Source organism: Lepus europaeus, chromosome 1 (genome assembly GCF_033115175.1).
Source record: "Lepus europaeus isolate LE1 chromosome 1, mLepTim1.pri, whole genome shotgun sequence".
Taxonomy (NCBI): domain Eukaryota; kingdom Metazoa; phylum Chordata; class Mammalia; order Lagomorpha; family Leporidae; genus Lepus; species Lepus europaeus.
In genome coordinates, this window is record NC_084827.1 from 66,061,389 (window position 1) to 66,086,469 (window position 25,081).

The following is a 25,081-nucleotide window of genomic DNA, read 5'->3' on the forward strand; positions in this document are numbered from 1 at the left end:
TTTTGGAAGTTCCCTTGAATAAAATGTATTAAAATATATAAATATGAACATACAAATATATTAAATGTACATTTTTTTCCAAAAAGTAATTAGGTAGTAGATGGATTACTACAATAAAAAACACAGCAAATTACTATCAAGTCAGATGTCCAACAGAAAAATTATGCTGGATGGAAAAAACAGCAAATCTTTCACAATATTTTAAAACAATTATAGAATTATGTTAAAAAAATGAAATATTAGCTAATACTAAGCTAAGAGTGAAGTTTACCAATTCCCACCCTCCACAGATTCTAACATGTCAGTAACAGAGAAAAAAAGGCTTATTTTCTTATATCAATGTCTAATACATGAGAGTGGGTATTAACCAGAGATTTTTATGGAACATATTTCCCTTCATTTCATTTTTCTTTGCTTGGCAACCTATACTCCACTATCTATTAACAGATGATAAGATACAAAAGAAATTAAGTTTAACACTGAACTCACTGGATATGTTAAATAATCTCCACAAAGGTACTTTCACTGATGCAACTTTCACTACCCTGCAGGCCCTTTTCCAATGTGAAATGCCTTGGACTTTGGGATAAAAAAGGTAAATAAGTGATCCCACTATACAATAATACAAAGAAAATTTTAAGCTTAAGAAACTGGTATGAACAGAATACTTTATGTCATTTAAAGATTTCAAAGTACAGGTAACAGTAGGAAACAGACAGCCATCACACAGATTTGGAAATGAGGAATGAGGCATTCCTGTTAGAATATGCTCTACATATTAGATACCATTATTTTCATGATGCTAAATTTGTGGGGTGTGGTAAGTGCTATGATAATTTTAGGAAAGTCTTAGTTCAGAAAAAAATCACACAGAAGAAAGATAACACAAATGCACAAAATATTAACACCAGGTCAATCTAGCATTCATTCAACTTTCCTATAGTTGGAAATTTTTTAAAGTAACGAGATGGGGCTGGTACCGTGGCGCACTAGGTTAATCCTATGCCTGTGGCGCCGGCATCCCATATGGGCGCCGGTTCTAGTCCCGGTCGCTCCTCTTCCAGTCTAGCTCTCTGCTGTGGCCTGGGAAAGCAGTGGAGGATGGCCCAATTGCTTGGGCCTCTGCACCCGCATGGGAGACTGGGAGGAAGCACCTGGCTCTTGGCTTCAGATAGGCGCAGCTGTGGCCATTGCGGCCATTTGGGGAGTGAACCAACGGAAGGAAGACCTTTCTCTCTGTCTCTCTCTCTCACTGTCTGTAACTATACCTGTCAAATAAATAAATAAAAAATATTTTTAAAAAATTTAAAAAAATAAAGTAACAAGGAGGGGGGAAATCTGTGTATATATTAAGACATGTACAAGAAATGTTCACAGCAGTATTATTTGATGAGCCTGAAATGGAAACCATCCAAATATACTCCAACAGTAAATTGTGGCATATTCATAAAGGGGTGCCTATATAGCAATGAAATGAGCTAACTAACCACTGTTAACACATATGGATGAAAGTCACAAACAACAATGAGCAAATGAAGCTAGTTACATATAGCACAAACAAATGTTTACTGATGCATACTTCAGATAATACTCAGATAAGATCAGGGCTGTCATTTATCTTTATTTAGCAAAGTCTTCTTTATAAACAGTACAAGAACAATTACAATGAAACTATGTAAATTATTTAAGAGAACAAATTCCTTTCAAGCACCTTCAAGCATATTTGTAAAAACCATCCATGGGGCCAGCACTGTGGCATAGTGGGTAAAGCCACTGCCTGCAGTGCCAGCATCCCACATGGGTACCGGTTCAAGTCCCAGCTGTTCCACTTTCGATCCAGCTCCCTGCTATGGCCCAAGTCCTTGGACCCTGCACCTGCGTGGGAGACCCAGAGGAAGCTCCTGGCTGCTGGCTTCAGATCGGCTCAGCTCCAGCCATTGCAGCCAACTGAGGAGTGAACCAGCGGATGGAAGACCTCTCTCTCTGCCTCTCCTTCTCTCTCTGTGTAGCCCTGATTTTCAAATAAATAAATAAATAAATCTTTTAACAAAATAAACATCCACACATTACTGATCTGCTTTACTAATCACAATGCACTGCTGGTTTGTCAACAGTATCAAATGAGCAACACTTTTCCAAAGACTCAAACTGAATGAGAACATGTACCTAAAAAACAAACCCACATTAAAGATTTTTGTTAACTGAATAAGACTGTTCAAACTGTATTACAACTTAATGGTTCTAGTTTTCAAATCTATCTATCTATCTATCTATCTATATATATATATATTTTTTTTTTTCCCCTCCACAGGCAGAGTGGAGAGAGAGAGAGAGAGAGAGAGAGAGAAAGGTCTTCCTTTGCCGTTGGTTCACCCTCCAATGGCCGCCGCGCTGCAGCTAGCATACCGCGCTGATCTGAAGGCAGGAGCCTGGTGCTTATCCTGGTCTCCCATGGGGTGCAGGGCCCAAGCACTTGGGCCATCTTCCACTGCACTCCCGGGCCACAGCAGAGAGCTGGCCTGGAAGAGGGGCAACCGGGACAGAATGCGGCGCCCCGACCGGGACTAGAACCCAGTGTGCTGGTGCCGCAAGGCAGAGGATTAGCCTATTGAGCCGTGGCGCCGGCCTCAAATATATCTATATTAATATAAACATATTCAATATATCTTTATCTTAAATTTATAAAACAGATAATTTTTTAAAAGGCATAAAATACTCACATTAACTTTGAAAGCCTGTACAGTGTTATCCAGAAGAAGAATGTTGCAAACCACCTCTGTATGCTGTCTGTCTCGGGCCAACTCTGATGCTCGTACATTGTAGGTTCTGCCAGCAGGCAACCGGAAACGTGAGGTCATTACTGTCCACACAAGATCTAAATTAAAAAACAAAAAGCTGCTAAATAAAATAGTGGAAGATACAACGCCATTTAAAAAATAAAGCTATTATATATTTTTAAAGTCAAACAGGTGGAAAACTTTTATAAATTCTGAAACATCAGGATAAGAATCATAGGTATGAGACAGATATGACATACGATTTATTATCTAAATTAAAATTACAAAGATGGCCCAACTACTTGGACCCCACATGCCATTAGTGTCTGGCTAGTCCAAGCATTTGGACATTGAACCAGTGGATGGAAGATCTCTGTCTCTCTCTCTCTGTCTCTCTCTTTCTCTTTTTGCCTGTCAAGTAAAGACAAATATATATATATATATACACACACACACACATATATACACACACACATATATACATATATCACATAAATACACACATATGTGTATATGATATACATATCATATATATTATATAAATCATATACATATGCTATAATATCATATATATGATGCTTATTTTGGTGCAAATATTTTTTTAAATTCATGAAAAGGATCTTCAAAATGTTCATGGATGACATGTATTCTGGAAAAATTATATGTAGATTTCAAAAAATTTTTGCACCAAAATACTTACCTTTCAATTTCAATTTCCATGAACTTCTTCTTTTTTTTTTTTTTTTGACAGGCAGAGTGGATAGTGAGAGAGAGAGAGACAGAGAGAAAGGTCTTCCTTTGCCGTTGGTTCACCCCCCAATGGCCGCTGCGACCGGCGCATCTCGCTGATCCAAAGCCAGGAGCCAGGTGCTTCTCCTGGTCTCCCATGCAGGTGCAGGGCCCAAGCACTTGGGCCATCCTCCACTGCACTCCCGGGCCATAGCAGAGAGCTGGCCTGGAAGAGGGGCAACCGGGATAGAATCCAGCACCCCAACCAGGACTAGAACCCGGTGTGCCGGCGCCACAAGGAGGAGGATTAGTCTGTTAAGCCACGGCGCCGGCCCATGAACTTCTTAAAAGTACAGTCATGTAAGAATATAGGCAGCTTTAAAGTATAATGATGGAAAAGGATATATCATGGAAATAGCAATCAACAGAAAGGGAGTGATTACATTAATATCAGATTAAGAAGGCTTCAAAACAAAGAAAATCAGCAAGAACAAGGAGAGAATACGATATAATGATAAAAGGGTCAATCCATCAAGAAGACACAGCAATCCTAAATGTGAAGGCACCAACAAAATAGAAACGTAAAATATATGAAAGCAAAAATTGTAAAAAGGAAACTAAAAAGTAGACAAATCCACAATTATAGAACTTAATATCTTTCTCGATAATTGATGTGATAAAGAAAATAGTGTGAATGTAGAATTTAACCATAACATTAACCAACAGAATCTAATTAACATTAAAAAAAAAAAAAAACACTGTACCAATACAACAGAATGCATATTACTTTCAAATTCTGACTATTTACCAATGAAGAGCACATCCTGGAGTTAAAAAACAAATCTAAACATATTTAAAGACTGAAATTATGCAAAGTATGTTCTCTGAGAACAGAATCAGCAACAGAAAGATAACATGAAAATCTCAAACACACGGAAATTAAACAACATGTTTCTAAGTAATCCACAGGACAAAGGAAAAGCTCAAGGGAAATTAAAAGATACACTGAATTAAATTAAAATTCTAAAACAATTCATCAGAACTAGTGGAGTCCAGCTATAGCAGTGATGACAGGGAAATTTATATTATTATATGCATTTAACAGGAAACAGGAAATGTTTCAAATAAATAACGTAATTTCTTCCTCATGAACCTAGATAGAAAAGAGCCAAATAAACTTACAGCAAACAAAAGGGAAAAAATTACAAAGAACAGAAATCAATGAAAAAAAAAGAAAAAAATCACAGTGCGGGAACAGCAAAAGGATTCACAAACATGATAAACCTCTAGCAACACTAACAAAAGAAAATACAAATTACTAACATTAGGAATGAAATAGATGACACCATTCAAACTCTGCAAACATCAAATTTGACACAGTAAACAATTCCCCAAAAGGCACAACCAATCATAATTCAACAAATGTAAAGTACATAATTTAAACAGCCCTGTATCTGACAACTTGAATTCAGGTGGTATTCTGGCATACTAGGTGAAGCTACCGCCTGCAATACTGGCACCCTCAAATGGTGCCAGTATGTGTCCTGTCTGCTCCACTTCCAAGTCAACTCCATGCTAATGGCCTGGGAAAAGCAGTGAAACATGGCCCAAATATTTGGGCCCCTGCCACCTACATAGGAAACACAGACGAAGCTCCTGGCTTCAACCTGGCCAAACCCGCCATTGTGACCACCTAGGGAGTGAACCAGCAGATGGAAGATCTCTCCCTCTCTGTAACTCTTTGAAAATAAATAAATCTTTTTAAAAAATAAAAAACAATAATTTAAAATGTTCCCATATAAACAAAAGTAAGAGTTTATCACTGGCAGATCTGCTCTAGAAACAAATACCAAATGCTGAAACAAAAGGACTCTAGATAGTAACTCAAATCTGACAGAATAAAGAGCACCTGTAAAAGTAATTAGATAGCTATATAAAATAACAATATAAACATATTTTGTGCTTGTAACTCTTTTTTCTATTTGACTTAACAGGTAACTACATACGTCAATATTTATAAGAGCTGTCTGACAGGCTTACAATAATGGTATGACAACAGTACAAAAGAAGAGGAAAAGAAGGTAAGTTATATAAAGCAAACTTTTCATATACTATTGATATAAAGTAGCAATTACCACCAACTATTTGCTTATAAGCAAATTGCAAGGGTAATCACTCAAAAATGAACTCAAAGAATATATCGTAAAGTAAGTGACAGAATTAAAATGATACACTAAAAAATAGTTACATAAAAGAAAGTAATAATGGAAAAACAGAGAATAGACAAAACATATAGAAACCAATTAGCAAAACAGTACTACCCTGTTGTATTTTTTCTTTTGAAAGATTTTATTTATTTGCGAGGTAGAGTTTCAGACAATGATAGGGAAAGACAGGTCTTTCATCTACTGGTTTACTCCCCAAATGGCCTTAACAGCCAGAGCTGGGCCAATCTGAAGCCTGGAGCCAGGAGCTTCTTCTAGGTCTCCCACACAGGAACAGCGGTCCAAGTGGTTGAACCATCTACTACTTTCCCAGGCCATAGCAGAGCTGGATCGGAAAAGGAACAGCCAAGACTAGAACCAACTACTATATGGGATGTCGGCACCTCAGGCAGAGGATTAAACTACTGCACCACAGCGCAGGTCCTCTGTATTTACATTATATTTAAATAGACTAAACAAATAAGTCAAAAGGAGGAGATAGAGGGCCAGCATTGTGATAAAACAGGTTAAGCCACCATGGGACACCAGCATCTATTATGAGCACCAGTTCCAGTTCCAGCTGTTCCACTTCAAATCCAGCTTCCGGCTAAAGTACCTGGGAAACAGAGAATGATGGCCTGAGTACTTGGGGCCCTGTTACCTAAATGAGAGATACGGATGGCATTCCAGGCTCCTGGCTATGGCCTGACCCTGCCCCAGCTACTGAAGCTATCTGGGAGAGTGAACCAGCAGATGGAAGATCTCTGTCACTCTCTCTCACTCTCTGTAACTCTGCCTTTCAAATAAATTTTTAAAAGAAATCTCAAAAAGCAGGGTGGGGGGAGCAAAATTGGCAGAACAATGTTAAAAAAATTACAAGACACACTACAGACTCAAAAACACAAACTGAATGTAAAAGTATGTATAAATATATACTACAAAGACAGTAACAGTACAGTGGCTTTACTAATATCAGAAAACAACAGACTTTCAAGCAAACATGTTATGAGACAAGGATATTTTATAACAAAAAAGTCAAACATTAGCAAGACATCATAAACATATATGCAAACACAACACCCCAAAATACATCAATCAAGAAGTGACAAAATTAGATGGAGAAAGAGAATTCAACAGTGATTGGACAAAGAAAAGCCCAGGACCAGATGACTTCACTGCTAAATATTACCAGACATTTAAAGAAGAACTAACCCAAATCCTTCTAAAGCTATTCAAAATAATTGAAAGAGAGGGAATCCTCCCAAATTTTTTCTATAAAGCCAGAATTACCTTAATTCCTGAAAAACACACAACAGAGAAAGAGAACTACAACCAATTTCACTGATTAACAAAGACACGAAAATCCTCAACAAAATACTAGCCAATCAAATACAACAACACATCAGAAAGATCATTCACCAAGAACAAGTGGGATTTATCCCAGGGTTGGTTCAACATTCGCAAATCAATAAACAGGATACATCACATTAACAAACAGAAAGACAAAAACAGTAGGATTAGCTCAATAGATGCAGAGATACCATTTGATTAAATAAAACATACTTTCATTGATGAAAACTCTAGGCAAATTGGGTATAGAAAGAATATTCCTGAATACAATCAAGGCAATTTATGACAAACCAATGGCTAGTGTCACACTGGATTGGGGAAAAGCTGGAAGCATTCCCATTGAGATCTGGAACCAGACAAGGATGCTCACCATTGCTACTAAATGTAGTCTTGGAAGTTTTAGATAGAGTCATTAGCAAGAAAAGAAATCAAGGGGACACAAACTGGGAAGGAGGAAGTAAAACTATCCCTGTTAGCAGATGACAAGATTATATATATAGGGGATCCAAAAGACTCCACTGAGACACTCTTCTAACACATAAAAGAATTTGGAAAAGTGACAGGATATAAAATCAACGAACAAAAATCAACAGCCTTTGTATACACAGATAATGAAATAGTTGAGAAAGAGCTTCTAAAATCAACCCCATTCACAATAGCTACAAAAAAAAAATCAAATATCTTGGAATAAATTTAACCAAGAATGCCAAAGATCTCCATGATAAGAATTACAAAGCATTAAAGAAAGAAACAGAAAAAGATACCAAAAGAGAAAAAAACGCCCATGTTCATGGATTGGAAGAATCAATATCATCAAAATGTTCATTCTTCTGAAAGTAATTTACAGATTTAAAGCAATCCCAATCAAAATACCAATGACATTCTTCTCAGATTTAGAAACAATGATACTAAAATTCATTTGGAACACAGGATACCCCGAATAGCTAAAGCAATCTCATACAACAAAAAACAAAGCCAAAGGCATCACAACACCAGATTTCAAGATGTACTATAGGGCAGTTATAATCAAAATGGCCTGATACTGGTACAAAAACAGACGTGTAGACCCATGGAACAGAAAAGAAACTCCAGAAATTAATTCATGCATCTACAACAAGCTTATCTTTAACAAAGGAACTAAAACCAATCCCTAAAGCAAGGACAGTCTCTTCAGCAAATGGTGCTGGGAAAACTGGATCTCCACATGCAGAAATATGAAGACCCCTACCTTACATTTTACACAAAAACCCACTCAAAATGGGTTAAAGACCTAAATCTACAACCTGATATCATCAATTTACTAGAGAACATTGGGGGAACTCTGCAAGACATTGGCATAGGCAAAGACTTCTTGAAAAAGACTCCAGGGCCAGCGCCGTGACTTAACAGGCTAATCCTCCGCCTTGCGGCGCTGGCACACCGGGTTCTAGTCCCGGTCGGGGCGCCGGATTCTATCCCAGTTGCCCCTCTTCCAGGCCAGCTCTCTGCTGTGGCCAGGGAGTGCAGTGGAGGATGGCTCAAGTACTTGGGCCCTGCACCCCATGGGAGACCAGGAGAAGCACCTGGCTCCTGCCATCGGATCAGCGCGGTGCGCTGGCCGCAGCGCGCCAGCTGCGGCGGCCATTGGAGGGTGAACCAATGGCAAAAGGGAAGACCTTTCTCTCTCTCTCTCTCACTGTCCACTCTGTCAAAAAAAAAAAAAAAAAGACTCCAGAAGTACAGGCAATCAAACCAAAATTGACAAATGAGGTTACTTCAAGCTGAGAAGCTTCTGCACAGCAAAAGAAACACTCAGCAAAGTGAAGAGGGTACCAAGAGAATGGGAGGAATTATTTGCAAGCTATGCAACTGAAAAAGGATTAATAACCAGAATATATAAAGAGATCAAGAAACTCAACAACAACAACAACAAAAATACCCAGTTAAGAAATGGGCACAGAACTTAAAAAGGCATTTTTCAAAAGGGGAAATCCAAATGGCCAAGAAACACATGAAAAAATGCTCAGGATCACTAACAATCAGGGAAACACAAATGAAAACCACAATGAGGTTCACTTCACCTCTGTTAGAATGGCTTTCATACAGAAATCAACAAACAACAAATGTTGGCAATGATGTGGGGAAAAGGTACGCTAATCCTCTGTTGGTGGGAATGCAAACTGGAGCAGCCATTGTGGAAGACAATATAGAGATACCTCAGAAACCTGAATACAGACATACCATATGACCCAGCCATCCTACTCCTGGGAATTTACCCAAACAAAAAGAAACCAGCATATGAGTTATCTGTACACCCATGTTTATAGCAGTTCAATTCACAATAGCTAAGACTTGGAATCAACCTAAATGCCCATCAACTGAAGACTGGATAAGGAAATTATGGAATATGTATACCATAGAATACTACTCCATGGTTTAAAAAAAAAAAAGAAATCTGGTCATTTGCAACAAAATAGATGAAACAGGAAAACATCATTCTAAGTGAAATCAGTCAGTCTCAAAGGAACAAATAACTTATGTTCTCCCTGACCTGTGATAACTAATAGAGCACCTAAAAGGCAATCTGTAGAAGTGAAATTGACACTTTGAGAAGCAATGACTTTGAATAGCTCTTGTCTCGACTGTAGTGGAATCTTTTTTTTTTTTCCACACTATTTGTTGAACTCTTTACTTACCATAGAGTTAATCATATGTGTATAAAGTTAACTGAAAATAGATCTTAGTAAAAACAAGTGTGGCAATAGGAGAAAGAGGAGGAAGAAAGGTGGCAGAGTGGGTGGGAGGTCAGGTAAGGGAGCAAGAATCACCATGTTCCTAAAGTTGTAACTATGAAATGTATGAACTTTGTATTCCTTAAATAAAGGGGGAAAAAAAGCAGGAGTTGAACAAAAAACCTCATTCTCAATACTGGATAGAATAATATGTAGAAAAATAAAAAACAAAATAGAAGTAGGAACAACATTATAATCCAATCAAGACCAATACATTATATTCTATCAAGACATCATATTTAACAACAAAATACAATATCTACTCAAGTATCCATAAACCTTCCCCAAAACAGAACATGTATCAAGCCATAAATCAAGAAACAATAAATTTTAAAAGATGAAAGCCAGTGGCGTAGCGGGTAAAGCCACTGTCTTCAGTGCCAGCATCCCATATGGGTGCCAGTTTGGGTCCCAGCTGCTCTACTTCTGACCCAGCTCTCTTCTATGGCCTGGGAAAGCAGTAGAAGATGGTCTAAGCCCTTGGGCCCCTGCACATGCATGGGAGACCTGGAAGAAGCTCCTGGCTCCTGGCTTCAGATCAGTGCAGCTCTGGCCATTGTGGCCAACTGGGTGGTAAATCAGCAGATGGGAGATCTCTCTCCCCCCTCCATAACTCTTTTAAATAAATAATAGATGAAAGCTGGGGCATGCATTTTAATGCAGCAGGGAAAGCCACTGCCTACATCCTGTATGGACACCGATCCAAGTCCTGGCTGCTTCACTTCTGTTCCAGTTCCCTGCTAATGTCCCTAGGAGAGCACCCAGGTGGGAGATCTGGAGTAAGCTGCTGACTCCTGGCTTCTGCCTAGCGCAGCCAAGTTGTGGCCATTTGGGGAGTGAACTAGCTCTCTCTCTCTCTCTCTGACTTTCCAATAAATAAATGAATCTAAAAAAAAAAAAAAAAAAGCCATGCAAGGTATGTTATCTAACCACAGTAGAATAACATTAAAACTGAAATAACAGAAAATGTAGGGAATTCACAAAAATGTGAAAATTAACACACTCATAAATAACCATTGGTATGTGCATCCAATTACAGGGTGTCTGGCTATTCAAAAGAAATGTTAATGGATCTAAATTGAGAAATAGACACCAAAACAATAGTAACAGGGAACTTCAAAACCCCTTTCATCGATGGACAGAACAACTAGACAGAAAATGAACAAGAAACAACAGAACTAATAGACACTATATGGACCAAATGGATCTAATTGATATCTACAGAACTTTCCACCCTACAGTTGCCGAATACATATTCTTCTCATCAGTGCATGGAACTTTCTCTAGGATAGATGATATGCTAGGCCACAAAGCAAGCCTCAGCAAATTCAAAAAAATCAAAATCATACCATGCATCTTCTCTGACCACAATGGATTAAAGCTGGAAAATGACAACTCAAAAATCTCTAGAACAACCCAAACACATGGAGACTGAACAACATGCTACTGAATGAACAATAAGTCACAGAAGAAATCAAAAGAGAAACAAAAAAAAAATCTCTGGAAATGAAGATGACAATATATCATAACAAAACCATAGGACACAGCAAAAGAAGTGTTAAGAGGGAGGTTTATAGCAACTGATGCCTACATCAAGAAACTGGAAAGAAGCCAAATAAATGAGCTATCAATGTACATCAAGGAACTAGAAAAACAACAAACCAAACCCAAAATAAGTAGGAGGAAAGAACTAAAATTAGAGAAGAAATAAACAAAACTGAAACAAACAAAGATACAAAATATCAGTGAAATCAAGCGCTGGTTATTTGAAAAAATAAAAATTGACACACCATTGGCCCAAATAACAAAAAAAAAAAAAAAAAAAAAAAAAAAGGAGGGGAGAAGACCCAAATCAATAAAATCAGGGATGAAAGGGAAATGTAACAACAGATACCACTGAAATAAAAAGAATCATAGGGAATTGCTACAAAGAACTCTATGCCAACAAATCAGAATATCTAGAAGAAATAGATAGATTTCTGGATACATACAATCTACCAAAAGTAAGTCATGAAGACACAGAAAACCTATACAGACCAATAACCAAGACAGAAACTGAATCAGTAACAAAGACCCTCCCAAAAACAACAACAACAAAAAACCCAGGACTGGATGGTTTCACTGCTAAATTCTACCAGACATTTAAAGAAGAACTAATTCCAACTCTTCTCAAGCTATTCAAAACAATTGAAAGGGAGGGAATCCTCCCAAACTCCTTCTATGAAGTCAACAATACCTTAATTCCTAAACCAGAAAAAGATAAAACAAAGAAACAGAACTATAGATCAATATCCCTGATGAACATAGATGCAAATACCCTCAACAAAATAATAGCTAATCGAATCCAACAACACATCAGAAAGATCATTCACCCAGACTAAGTGGAATTTATCCCTGGTATGCAGGAATGGTTCAACATTCACAAATTGATAAACAAGATACATCACATTAACAAACAGAATGACAAAAACCATGTTTATCCCAATAGATGCAGAGAAAGCATTTGATTAAATATAACATCCCTTCATAATATAAACCTTAAGCAAATTGGGTATAGAAGGAACATTCCTCAGCACAATTAAGGCAACAAACCCACTGCCAGCATCTTATTGAATGGGAAAAAGTTGGAAGCATTCCCACTAAGATCTGGAACAAAACAATGGATGCCCATTCTCACTATTGCTATTCAATGTTGTCCTGGAAGTTTTAGCCAGAGCCATTAGGCAAGAAAAAGAAATCAAAGGGATACAAATTGGAAAGGAGGAAGTCAAACTATTCCTTTTTGCAGATAACATGATTCTATATAGAGGATCCAAAAGAATCCATTGAGACACTCTTGGAACACATAAGAGTTTGGAAAAATGGCAGGATATAAAATCAACAAACAGAAATCAACAGCCTTTGTATACACAGACAATGCCATGGCTGAGAAAGAACTTCTAAGATTAATCCCATTTACGTTTAGCTACAAAAAAATTAAATACAGTGAAATAAATTAAACCAAGGATGTCAAAGACCTCTACGATGAAAATCACAAAAAATTAAAGGAAGAAACAGAAGACACAAAAAAATGGAAACATTTCGCATGTTCATGGGTTGAAAGAATCAATATCATCAAAATGTCCATACTACGAAAAGCAATTTACAGATTCAATGTAATCCCAATCAAAATACCAACAACATTCTTCTCAGAAAAAAATGATGCTAAAATTTATGTGGAAACACAAGAGAGACCAAACAGCTAAAACAATCTTATATAACAAAAACAAAGACAAAGGCATCACAACACCAGATATTAAGACATACTACAGGGCAGTTATAATCAAAATGGCCTGATACTGGTACAAAAACAGATGTGTACACCCATGGAACAGAAAAGAAACTCCAGAAATCAATCCATGCATCTAAACAAACTTATCTTTGACAAACGAACTAAAACCAATCCCTGAAGCAAGTACAGTCTCTTCAAAAAATTATGCTGAGAAAACTGGATCTCCACATGCAGAAGTGTGAAACAAGACCTTACCCTACCTTACACTTTACGCAAAAATCCACTCAAGTGGTACACAAAAATCCACTCAAGTGGATCAAAGACCTAAATCTATGACCCTATACCATCAAATTACTAGAGAATATCGGGGAAACTCTGCAAGACACTGGAACAGGCAAAGACTTCATGGAAAAGACCCCAGAAGCACAGGCAGTCACAACCAAAATTGACAAATGGGATTACTTCAAGCTGAGAAGCTTCTACATCGCAAAGGAAACACTCAGCAAAGTGAAGAGGCAACTGACAGAATGGGAGAAATTATTCACAAACTATGCAGCTGATAAAGGATTAATATCCAGGATCTACAAAGAGCTCAAGAAGTCCAATAACAGGGACCAGCGCTGTGGCATAGTGGGTAAAGCTATCATCTGTGGTGCTGGCATCCCACATGGCTGCCATTTTGAGTCCCAGCTGCTCTACTTCCGATCCAGCTCTCTACTATGGCCTGGGAAAGCAGTGGAAGATGCCCCAAGTCCCTGGGCCCCTGCACCCGTGTGGGAGACCTGGAGGAAGCTCCTGGCTTCAGATTGGCACAGCTCCGCCATTGCAGCCAATTTGGGCATGAACCAGCAAATGGAAGACCTCTCTCTCTCTCTGCCTCCCCTTCTCTCTTTGTGTAACTCTGGCTTTCAAATAAATAAATCAATTAAAAAAAAAAAAAAAGAAATACAACAACAGCAAAAGAAATAATCCAGTTAAGAAATGAGCAAAAGGACTTGAACCGATATTTTTCAGAAAGGACATTCAAATGGTCAAGACAATTGAAAAAATGCTCAGGATCACTAGCCATCAGGGAAATGCAAACGAAAACCACAATGAGGTTTCATTTCATCCCAGTCAGAATGGTTCTCATACAGAAATCAATAAGCAACAAATGCTGGTGAGGATGCAGGAAAAAAGGCACCCTAATCTACTGTTGGTAGGAATGTAAGCTGGTGCAGCCACTGTGGAAGAGTCTGGAGATACCTCAGAAATCTGAATACAGACCTACCATATGACCCATTAATCCCACTCCTGAGAATTTACCCAAACAAAAAGCAATCAGCATATGAAAGATTTATATGTACCCCCTTGTTTATAGCCACTGAATTCACAATAGCTAAGATATTTAATTAACCCAGATGTCCATCAACTGAAAATTGGATAAAGTATGTTATATATACATTATGAAGTACTACCCAGATTAAAAAAAAAAAAGAAGAAGAAAGAAATGCTTCTTTTGCAACAAAATGGATGCAACTGGAAACCATTATACTTAGTGAAATAAACCACACCCAAAAAGACAGATATCATACGTCTTCCCTGATCCGGCATAACTAATAAGAGTACCTAAAATGTAATGTATTGGAGTGAAATGGACACTTTGAGATTTGATGACTGTTTTCAGCCCTTGTCTTTTTTGTTGAGGAACAGTGGTTTTTTTCCTTTGTACTATTTGTTGAACTCATAAGGGCTATCCTTATGAGTTTAAAGTATACTGAAAATAAATCTTTGTAAAAGTTAAAAGTGGGGACTCAGGTGATCACTGATGCCATATATAATAGTATTAGTTGTTAAATTAACAAGAGTCACTGTGCACTAACTTTCCATGCAGGACCTCTGTCCTCAAAGAGTTGTATTATAATTATGTCTAAGTGCTCGCAAAAGATGTATCATTCTAGGGTGCTTCTTTAAAAAAACAAGTGAAATTAACTTCAAGATGCAATTTTTGAACAATCCTTGTCTCGACTGTTAAGGAACAGATTTTGGGGGTTTTTTTCCATGCAAATTGTAGAACATTTTACTTAGTATAAAGTTGGTCTCTTGTGTATAAAGTTAATCAAAAATGGATTTTAGTGGAGAATGGGGCTGCGAATGGGAGAGGGAAGAGGAGGAGGGGTAGGAGAGTGGGTAGGAGGATAGGTATGGTAGGAATAGTCACTATATTTCTAAAGTTGTACTTATGAATACATGAAGTTTGTAGTCCTTAAATAAAAGGTAAAAAAAAAAAAATTAGAGTGGGAATAGGAGAGGAAAGAGCAAGAAAGGTTTTAGCATGGGTGGGAAGGAGGGTAAGGTGAGAAGTATCGCTATGTTCCTAAATCTGTATATATGAAATACATGAAACTTGTATACGTTAAATAAAATTAAAGAAGAAAAATAAATCAGAAAATACTATGAGATGGATGAACAAAAACAAAAATACAACATTAAAATAGCTGAGATGCAGTTAAACAGAGTTCAGAAGGAACTTTAATAGAAGAAAGATATTAAACCAATAATCCAACTTTTCATTTTCATAAAATAATTTTTTAAAAAATTAAACTAAAAGGAAAGGCATAAAATGGAGAAAAAACCATTAGCTACAATGATCAAGAAATAAAGTCAGGAAGGAAAGAAACATTTCGATCTTCATGAAATGGAATGAATTACAAGGCAATACAAAGAACAACTGTATACCAACAGATTACATGGCCTAGAAGAAATGATCAAATTCCAAGAAATAAACTACTGAAATGGGCATTAAAAGACATATAAAATGTGAATAGACATGTAACAAGAGAACAAATAATTAAAAATTCACAGAGAAAACATCAGTACAGACATCTTCATTAATGAATTATACCAAGTAAAGAAATAACACCAATATTACACCAAATCTTCCAAAAAACAAGAAAAAGACTGCCAATTGGTACTATGAGGCTAGTATAATCTAGATGGCAAAAACAGACCATGTTATTACAGGAAAACTTTAATCCAATATGTCCTATGACTATTGATGTGCAAATCAACAAAATATGAAACAAATGAATCCAATAGTATATAAAAAGGATTATACATTACAAATCCCAAAAAACATAAAAGGAATTATATACTATGAACCAATTGGGATTTATACCAAGAAACATACTGAGACTTATACCAAGAATAATACTGAATTTAAAATCCAAAAAGCAAACCATAAAATAAATAAAATTAATAGGATGGAAAATGACAGCTTGATCATATTAATAAAGGAAAAGTATTTGACAAACTCATGGTAAAAATACTCAATAATGCAGGAATAAAAGGGACTCTCCTCAAACTCTTGTCTCTACAAAAAACTCCAGGTAATGTCATACATAATAATGAATGACAAATTTTAATTCCACCTAATATCAGGAACAAAACTAGGATATGTATCACTTCTATTCAATACTATACTGAAGATTATCTGGCAATCAGGCAAGAAAGAGAAACAAAAAGCAAAAAGCAGCTGGATTGGAAAAAAAGAGTAACACTCTTCTATTGATAGATGACATGAACACACAGACACACACACACAAAAAACTCTAAGAAATCTATGAAATAATTGCAATTAACAAGTGACATCAGAAATCCTGTAGAATGTAAGAAAACATAAAAACTGTGTATCTATAAACAAGAAAAAATACAAAAATGAAACTAGGAAAGTAATTATAGTGATACCAGCATTTAAAAAATAAATACTGGAGCCAGGGTTGTAGAGCTGTGAGTTCAACTGCCACTTGCAACACCAGCATCCCATAGCGGAGTACATATTCGAGCCTGGCTCCTTCACTTCTAGTCCAGCTTTCTGCTGATGTGCCTGGGAAGCAGTAGATGGTGGCCCAAGTACTTGAAATCCTGCTACTCACATGGGAGACCTGGATCAAGTTCCTGGCTCTTGGCTCTAGCCTGGCCTAGCCATAGCTGTTATAGGCATTTGAACCAAAGAATCTCTGTCTCTCTTTTTCTTACTCTACCTTTCAAATAAATAAATCTTTTTAAAAAAAATGATTAATAAAACCATAATGAGAAAATATTTATAAGCCATATATCTGATAAATCTAATGTATTATGGATGTGTAAATCATCAACAAAATACAAAACAAATGAATCAAAAAAAAATTAACAAATGAATCCAACAGTATATAAAAAGGATACATTAAGAACTATAACATGACCAAAAACAAAATATCTAATTTAAAATGGTTATAGAGAGGCCCACTTTGTGGCTCAGTGAGTAAAGCTGCCACCTACAATGCCAGCAACCCATTTGGACACAGGTTCATGTCCCTATAGCTCCACTTCTGATCCAGCTCCCTGCTAATAGCCTGGGAAAGCAGAAGACGGCCTAACTGTTTGGGTCCCTGTCACCCACATGAGAGTCCCCAGATGAAGCTCCTGGCTGCTGGCTTCAGCCTGGCTGTTGAGGTCATCTGGATAGTAAATCAGCAGATGGAAGAGATTTCTCTTTCTCTCTAAGTAAATAAACAAATGTTAAAAATATGTATTTCTTTTTTAAATCCCTGGAAAATCTTAAGTAAAGAGAAATGTAAGACTAGCAAATTAATTGGGGAGAGGGGGCAAAAGGAAATCCTAACTTCTCTTATGAACATGTCAGTAGAGTATGAAAGGATGAAAATTAAAACAAGTCAAAATAAACTTAAATTCTGCTTAATATGTTTACCTTAACACTCCAAATATAAGTTCATGCTGCATGAGGGAGCCTAAGAATTTCAACAATTAGTACTGCACCGCCCCTAGGGGGCAGCATGTTGTTTTTAAAACTTCAGTCACTTAAAATACATTAGTATTCCACACTAGCAAATTCTACTTTTCATATACAATGAGCTTTAAAACTAAAGGTGGAAAACATAAACAGTGTCTTAGGAGCTCTTATCTGAGACTTTAAATTTATTTTTATATACAAAATATATGTTTTATCTACAAAGAAACAGATTAACAGAGGTTACATAACCCCCTCAATGTTATACTGCTTACAAAGTGTAAGAATTAGTGACCCGCCTTGTAATTGAATGTCAAGCTGATAAGTTTTTTTTACTAAAAATTGTGCTTAAAAACCCGACTACCCCCCCCCCCAAAAAAAAAAAGGCTGGCACCGTGGCTCACTTGGCTAATCCTCCACCTATGGCGCTGGCACCCCGGGTTCTAGTCCCAGTTGGGGTACCGGATTCTGTCCCAGTTGCTCCTCTTGCAGTCCAGCTCTCTGCTGTGGTCCGGGAAGGCAGTGGAGGATGGCCCAGGTGCTTGGGCCCCACACCCGCATGGGAGACCAGGAAGAAGCACCTGGCTCCTGGCTTTGGATTGGCGCAATGTGCCGGCTGTGGCAGCCATTTGGGGGTTGAACCAAAAGAAAAGGAAGGCCTTTCTCTCTGTCTCTCTCTCTCTCTCTCACTAACTCTGCCTGTCCAAAAAAAAAAAAAAAACCAAAAAACCACTACCACCAGCCCCTTTGGATTTTGCCTTTTTTTTTTTTTTTTTTTTTTGACAGGTAGAGTTACAGACAGAGAGAGAGACAGAGAGACAGAGAGAAAGGTCCTTCTTTTCCATTGGTTCACCCCCCAATGGCCACTGTGGCCGGCATGCCGCAGCAGGCGCACCGCACTGATCCAAAGCCAGGAGCCAGGTGCTTCCTCCCAGTCTCCCATGCGGATGCAGGGCCCAAGCACTTGGGCCATCCTCCACTGCCTTCCCGGGCCATAGCAGAGAGCTGGACTGGAAGAGGAGCAACTGGGACAGAAACCGGCGCTCCGACCGGGACTAGAACCTGGTATGCCAGCGCCGCAGGCAGAAGATTAGCCTATTGAGCTGCGACACCGGCCTCTAACTGGGTTTCTGAACACGAGCAGCTAGGTTTATTGCCCAGAAAGGAACCTGTAAATCTCTCTGGGGAAAAGTAACCATCGACTCAAGAAAAGACTTAGAAATCCTAAGGCCAATAAAACCACTGAACACAGACACACTCAAGCACAAGTTTTCTATCAGGCTTTTGGTGTCTCTCCTACAACTGTGCCACATTATGTCTACTACATAAAAGCAGAACAAGGCACTCCCCAAATGTATAGGATTTAAACAATATACACCAGTACTGCAGAAACTATTATCTAAGTGACCAACAGAATGTCATCTGTGAGTAGGTGAGTGGTATCTCTCAAGCTGTCCATTTTCAATCTGCTAAAATATTTCTTATTAAGTTTTATTTATTTATTTGAGAGGCAAAGGGAGAGAGTGAAAGAAGAAGAAAGAAGAGGAGGGAGAGAGCACTCCCCCATGCGCTGGCTCATTCCTCAAATGTCTGCAATGGCCAGGGCTGGGCTAGGCTGAGACCATAAGCTAGGAATTCAATTTGGGTCTCCCCTGTAGATAGCAGGGACCCAACTACTGAGCCATCACTGCTGCTTCCCAGAGTCTGCACCAGCAGGAAGCTGGAGTCAGGAACCAGAGTCAGGAATCAAACCCAAGCACACCAATGTGGGATATGGACATCCCAGACCACCACCCATTTACAATCTACCACACACTATGGCAGGAAGTATTTTCCAAAATTGGCAGCAACAATATTTCTAGAATTTTTAAAGAAGATTTATTTGAAAAGCGGATTTACAGATTGGGGGGGTGGGGGAGGAGAGACAAAGAGAGAGAGACAGAGATCTTCCATCTGCCACTGGTTCACTCTAAATGGCTGCAACAGCCAGGGTGGGCCAGGCCAAAGCCAGGAGCCAGGAGCTTCTTCCAGGTCTCCCATGTGAGTGCAGGGGCCCAAGTATTTGCGCCATCTTCTGCTGCTTGCCCAGACACATTATCAGGGAGCTGGATCAGAAGTGGAGCAGTGGGACCCAAACTGACACCCATAGGAGATGTCAGTGCTGTGGGGGCAGCTTAACTCGCTACACTGCAATGCTAGCACCGCCCCCCACCCCCGGCCACGTTTCTAGAATTTTGCCACTACACCAAGATGTGCAGTCTATTTCTCTTCCACCATGAATTTGGGCATAGCTTTGTGGCTGTCTCAATGAATGAGTTCGCAAAAATGACATGGGGACTTCTGAAGCTAGATCACAGAGATACAACTTTTACCTGGGTCGGTCATAGGGACAGTTATTCTTGGAACCTAGCCACCAATCTCTGAGGAAGCCCAGTCCACATGTGAGAAGGAAGTGAGGTCCCCCAGCCCTGAGCCCTGGAAGAGTTCCAGCTGACACACAGCACCAACTTGCCAGCTATGTAAGTGAGCCAACTTCAGCCAAGCTGCCCCAGCTGACTCTGCGTGGAAAAAGAGACCAATCTTCCTTGCCAAGCCTCACCCAAATTACAGATTCAAGAACAAAATAAACAGCTGTTATTGTTTGAAACCACTAAGGATGCAGATGACTTGTTATAAAGCAATAGATAACTGCAACATAGACCACAGTATTTTTGCAAATACAATGAAAGTGACTAGAAAATAAAATTGTGACAGGTATACAAAACACAAGCCCTAACTTTTTAAACTACTAAATTTAACAAAAACAAAATTTCTGGCGATTGCTATACATTGCAAAGGACAGTATTCCCACAAAATACAACAAATTATCTGGTTCAAAATGTCAATAATGCCAAAGTTGAGAACTCTGACGCAGACAAGTAATTTTCTTTAACAAATAATAAAAGGAATCTTAATGATGTCTTTTCCCCTGAATGTCATGAAGCATATAGAAGAAAATGGACAAGATGAGAAAATCAGACTGACATTACTAGGAAATGACTTAATGTTGCTTTTTTTCAAAAGTGGCACAGACACACGAACCATCAGGAGTGGGAGGATCAATGTCATCTCTCTTGAATCTGGTGGGTAAGGAGTCTTGAGACTTGCGTTTACAGAGTTCCTCATAGGATGCTTTCTTTCAGAACACAGCTAACATGCCGCAAAAAGCCTAAGCCATCAGGAGGAATTGTTCAAGTGCTGTCATCAACATTCTGAACCCAGTCTTCAGTCAATAAACATATGAACAAGCACTCTTGGATGTGGAACCTCCAGCCCCCAAGGGTTCCATGCCCAGCTGAACAAGCAGATTTTGTGGGGCAGAGAAGAGTCACCATCTTATGCCCTGTCTGAATTCCTCATTCACAGATTCTGTAAGTAATCAAAAAACGATTAGTTTGTGTTAAGTGTTGGCATGATTTTTACACAGCAATAACTGGAACTCCTGCAGATTCTGTCACCTAATTCTTAAACCAATGTCAGTTCAGTTTTAACCCCTCAGAATGATTAAATGGCTGCCCAGTTTACAGACAATGGTAACAGAGTAGCACTTGAATCCAGATCTATTATCAAAGATGATACTCTATCAACATCATGATTTCTACTTCCTCCTGCTATAATTATTCTTGTTGATTATTCTCTTCAAAGTCAACCCTGAAAGCGTATAAATTTTTAAAAGATTTATTTATTTAAAAGTCAGAGTTATACACAGAGAGAAGGGGAGAGAGAGAGGTCTTCCATCCGCTGGTTCAATCCCCATACGGCCACAACAGCCGGAGCTGCACTGATCCGAAGCCAAGAGCCAGGAGCTTCTTCCAGGTTTTCCACTTGGGTGCAGGGACCCAAGAACTTGGGCCATCCTCTACGGTTTTCCCAGCCATAGCAGAGGGCTGGATCGGAAGTGGAGCAGCCAGGACTTGAACCAGTGCCCATACGGGATGTTGGCACTGCAGGTTGCAGCTTTACCCTTACACCACAGCACCGGCCCCGAAAGCATATAAATTAACTGAAGATCTCACTGCAAAAAGACAACACTATTTGTGAAGTTTGCTAATATTCTTGACCAATACTGTTAAGATTTTTTGGTAAGAAGCCAGACAGAAGATATTTTAGGGTTTACAGAGTATATAATCTCTGTTGCAATGTTGCAAACTTAATGCTATCTTTGTAGTATGAAAGCAGCCATAAACAATATATAAACAAATAAGGATGGCTGGGTTTCAATAAAACCTTATGGATACTAAAATCCAAATTTTGTACAATATTCATGGATCATGAAAGCATTACTGATTCACAGGCCACAGAAAACCAGATGACAATCAGATTTGACCCACAGGCCACAGTTTGCTCCCCCTTGCTTTTTTTTTTTTTTTTTTTTTTTTTACAGGCAGAGTGGACAGTGAGAGAGAGAGAAAGACAGAGAAAGGTCTTCCTTTTCCATTGGTTTACCCCACAATGGCCGCTGCAGCCGGCACACCGTGCTGATCTGAAGGCAGGAGCCAGGTGCCTCTCCTGGTCTCCCATGCGGGTGCAGGGCCCAAGTACTTGGGCCATCCTCCACTGCACTCCCGGGCCACAGCAGAGAGCTGGCCTGGAAGAGGAGCAACCGGGACAAAATCTGGCGCTCCAACCGGGACTAGAACCTGGTGTGCTGGTGCCACAGGCAGAGGATTACCCTATTGAGCCGCGGCGCTGGCTCCAACCTAATTTTTTTTAAGTGAAAGAGAAATAACTCCTATTTAAAGAATAATGTCGGGGCTGGCATTGTGGTATAACAGGTAAAGTTGCCGCCTGTAACAGTGGGTCTCAGCTGCTCCACTTCAGATACAGCTCCCTGCTAAAAAGCCTGGAAAAAGCAGTGGAAGATGGTCCCAGCGTTTGGGCCCCCTGGCCCAGCCATAGCAGTTGCGGCCACTTGGGGAGTGAACCGGTGGATGGAAGATCTCTCTCTCTCTCCTTCTAATTCTTTCAAATAAGTAAACAAATAAATCTTTTAAAAAGAAGAAGAAGAAAGTCAAGGGCAAATACAAAGGAGTAACAGAAATAGAAAATTGACACTTTACAGTTACTACAACTGATTCAGGCAAGGTTCGTCAACGAATGTTAAAATCAGTGAATGAGGGACCAGCATCGTGGTGCAACAGGTTAAGCCCCAGTCTGCATCCCATGGGAGTGCCATTTTGAGTCCCATCTGCTCCACTTTCTTTTTTTTTTAATTTTTGACAGGCAGAGTGGACAGTGAGAGAGAGACAGAGAGAAAGGTCTTCTTTTTGCCGTTGGTTCACCCTCCAATGGCCGCCGCGGTAGCGCACCGCGCTGATCCGATGGCAGGAGCCAGGTGCTTCTCCTGGTCTCCCATGGGGTGCAGGGCCCAAGCACTTGGGCCATCCTCCACTGCACTCCCTGGCCACAGCAGAGAGCTGGCCTGGAAGAGGGGCAACCGGGACAGGATCGGTGCCCCGACCGGGACTAGAACCCGGTGTGCCGGCGCCGCAAGGTGGAGGATTAGCCTAGTGAGCCGCGGCGCCGGCCATCTGCTCCACTTTCATTCCAGCTCCTTGCTAATGTGCCCAGGAAAGCAGTGGAAGACGGCCCTAGTGCTTGGGCCCCTGCCAGACACAGGAGGCCAGTATGGAGTTCCTTGCTCCTGGATACAGCCTGGCCCAGCCCTGGCTGTTGGGGCATTTGAGGAGTGAACCAAGAGATGGAAGATATCTCTCTGTTTCTCCCTCTCTATAACTCTGCCTTTCAAATAACTAAATAAAGTAAAGCCACCAAGTGAAAGTTTGTTGGGAAACAAGACACTCTCTGAAATTATCATCCTATGGATTACTTGGGAGAGGGCAGTGGGGAGAGGGCAGAGATATTCTATCAGTTGCTTCACTCCCCACATGGCCACAAGAACCAGTTGCATCACATCAAAACCAGGTACTCTATCTGGGTCTCCCATGTGAATAAAGGGACACAGGTACTGAATCATCAACTGCTGCCTCCCTGGGTGTGCATGAGTAGAAAGCTGGAGTTAAAAGGGAGCCAGGACTTGAACGCAGGCGCCCTGATATGGGATGTGGGCATCCCAAGCAGGATCTTATGCACTGCACCAAACTGCCCACACTGCTTTACACTTATTTTAAATGGAATGTTCTCAAATGAACCATCTGCTCTGTTATTTTCTTAATTTATTATATAATGCTTTGGACTTAACTATAAGCTAAAATGTTGGTATTATAAGATATTAGACTAACAGTATGTTGCTATAACATTATGTACAAGGAAGTGTCCCTAAAGCCTTCTGAACTCCCAACATGGGAGACCTGACTGGAGTTCCTGGCTTTGCCCTGTTGCAGCCATTTGGGGAATAAACCAGCAGACAGAAAATTTTTCTCTTTGTGTCTCCTTCTCTGTGGAACAAACAAATCTTTAAAAAAAAAAAAAAAAACCTTGCGGCGCTGGCACACCGGGTTCTAGTCCCGGTCGGGGCACTGATCCTGTCCCGGTTGCCCCTCTTCCAGGCCAGCTCTCTGCTGTGGCCAGGGAGTGCAGTGGAGGATGGCCCAAGTGCTTGGGCCCTGCACCCCATGGGAGACCAGGAGAAGCACCTGGCTCCTGCCATCGGAACAGCGCGCTGCGCCGGCCGCAGCGCGCCTACCGCGGCGGCCATTGGAGGGTGAACCAACGGCAAAGGAAGACCTTTTCTCTCTCTCTCTCTCACTGTCCACTCTGCCTGTCAAAAATAAAAAAAAAAAATAAAAAAAAAATAAAAAAAAAAAAAACACCAGAAAAAAGAGAAAGAAGTTTCTTCCTTATTTAAGAAATAGTACACTACAACAAAAAAGTTTTCCACGGGGCGGGTGCTGTGGTGCAGCAGAGCAGGCCACTGCTTGCAACACCTACATCCCATACTGGACTTTTGAGTTCAGGCTCCTCCGTTTCAGGTTCAGCTTCCTGATAATATGCCTGAGAAGCAGCAGGTGGTGGCCCAAGTACTTGGGTTCCTGCCACCTACATGGGAGACTCAGATGGAAGTCATGGTTCCTGGCTTCAGGTTGACCCAGCCCTGGCTGTTGCACACATCTGGGGAATGAACCAACAGATGAAAGATCTCTAAGTTAAAAACAAATAAAACAATAAAAAGATCAAAATAAAAGCTTCTCAGGTAATTATATGTCAAATAA

General features: G+C 39.7%; 1 protein-coding gene across 2 annotated transcripts in view; it reads right to left on the reverse strand.

The window, feature by feature from the left end:
- The window catches only part of PTPN4 (protein tyrosine phosphatase non-receptor type 4), a 193,787-nt gene that overhangs the window by 151,295 nt on the left and 17,411 nt on the right, over window positions 1–25,081 (reverse strand). The window contains exons 2-3 of one of the 2 annotated variants that reach the window (XM_062184597.1): window positions 20,952–21,278; window positions 2,721–2,875 (exon numbers count right to left, since the gene is read on the reverse strand). In XM_062184597.1, the coding sequence (XP_062040581.1) occupies window positions 2,721–2,858 (138 nt within the window). In that variant the 5' untranslated portion in view covers window positions 2,859–2,875; window positions 20,952–21,278. The remainder of the gene's footprint in view (window positions 1–2,720; window positions 2,876–20,951; window positions 21,279–25,081) is intronic. The other variant, XM_062184543.1, reaches the window with a different exon arrangement.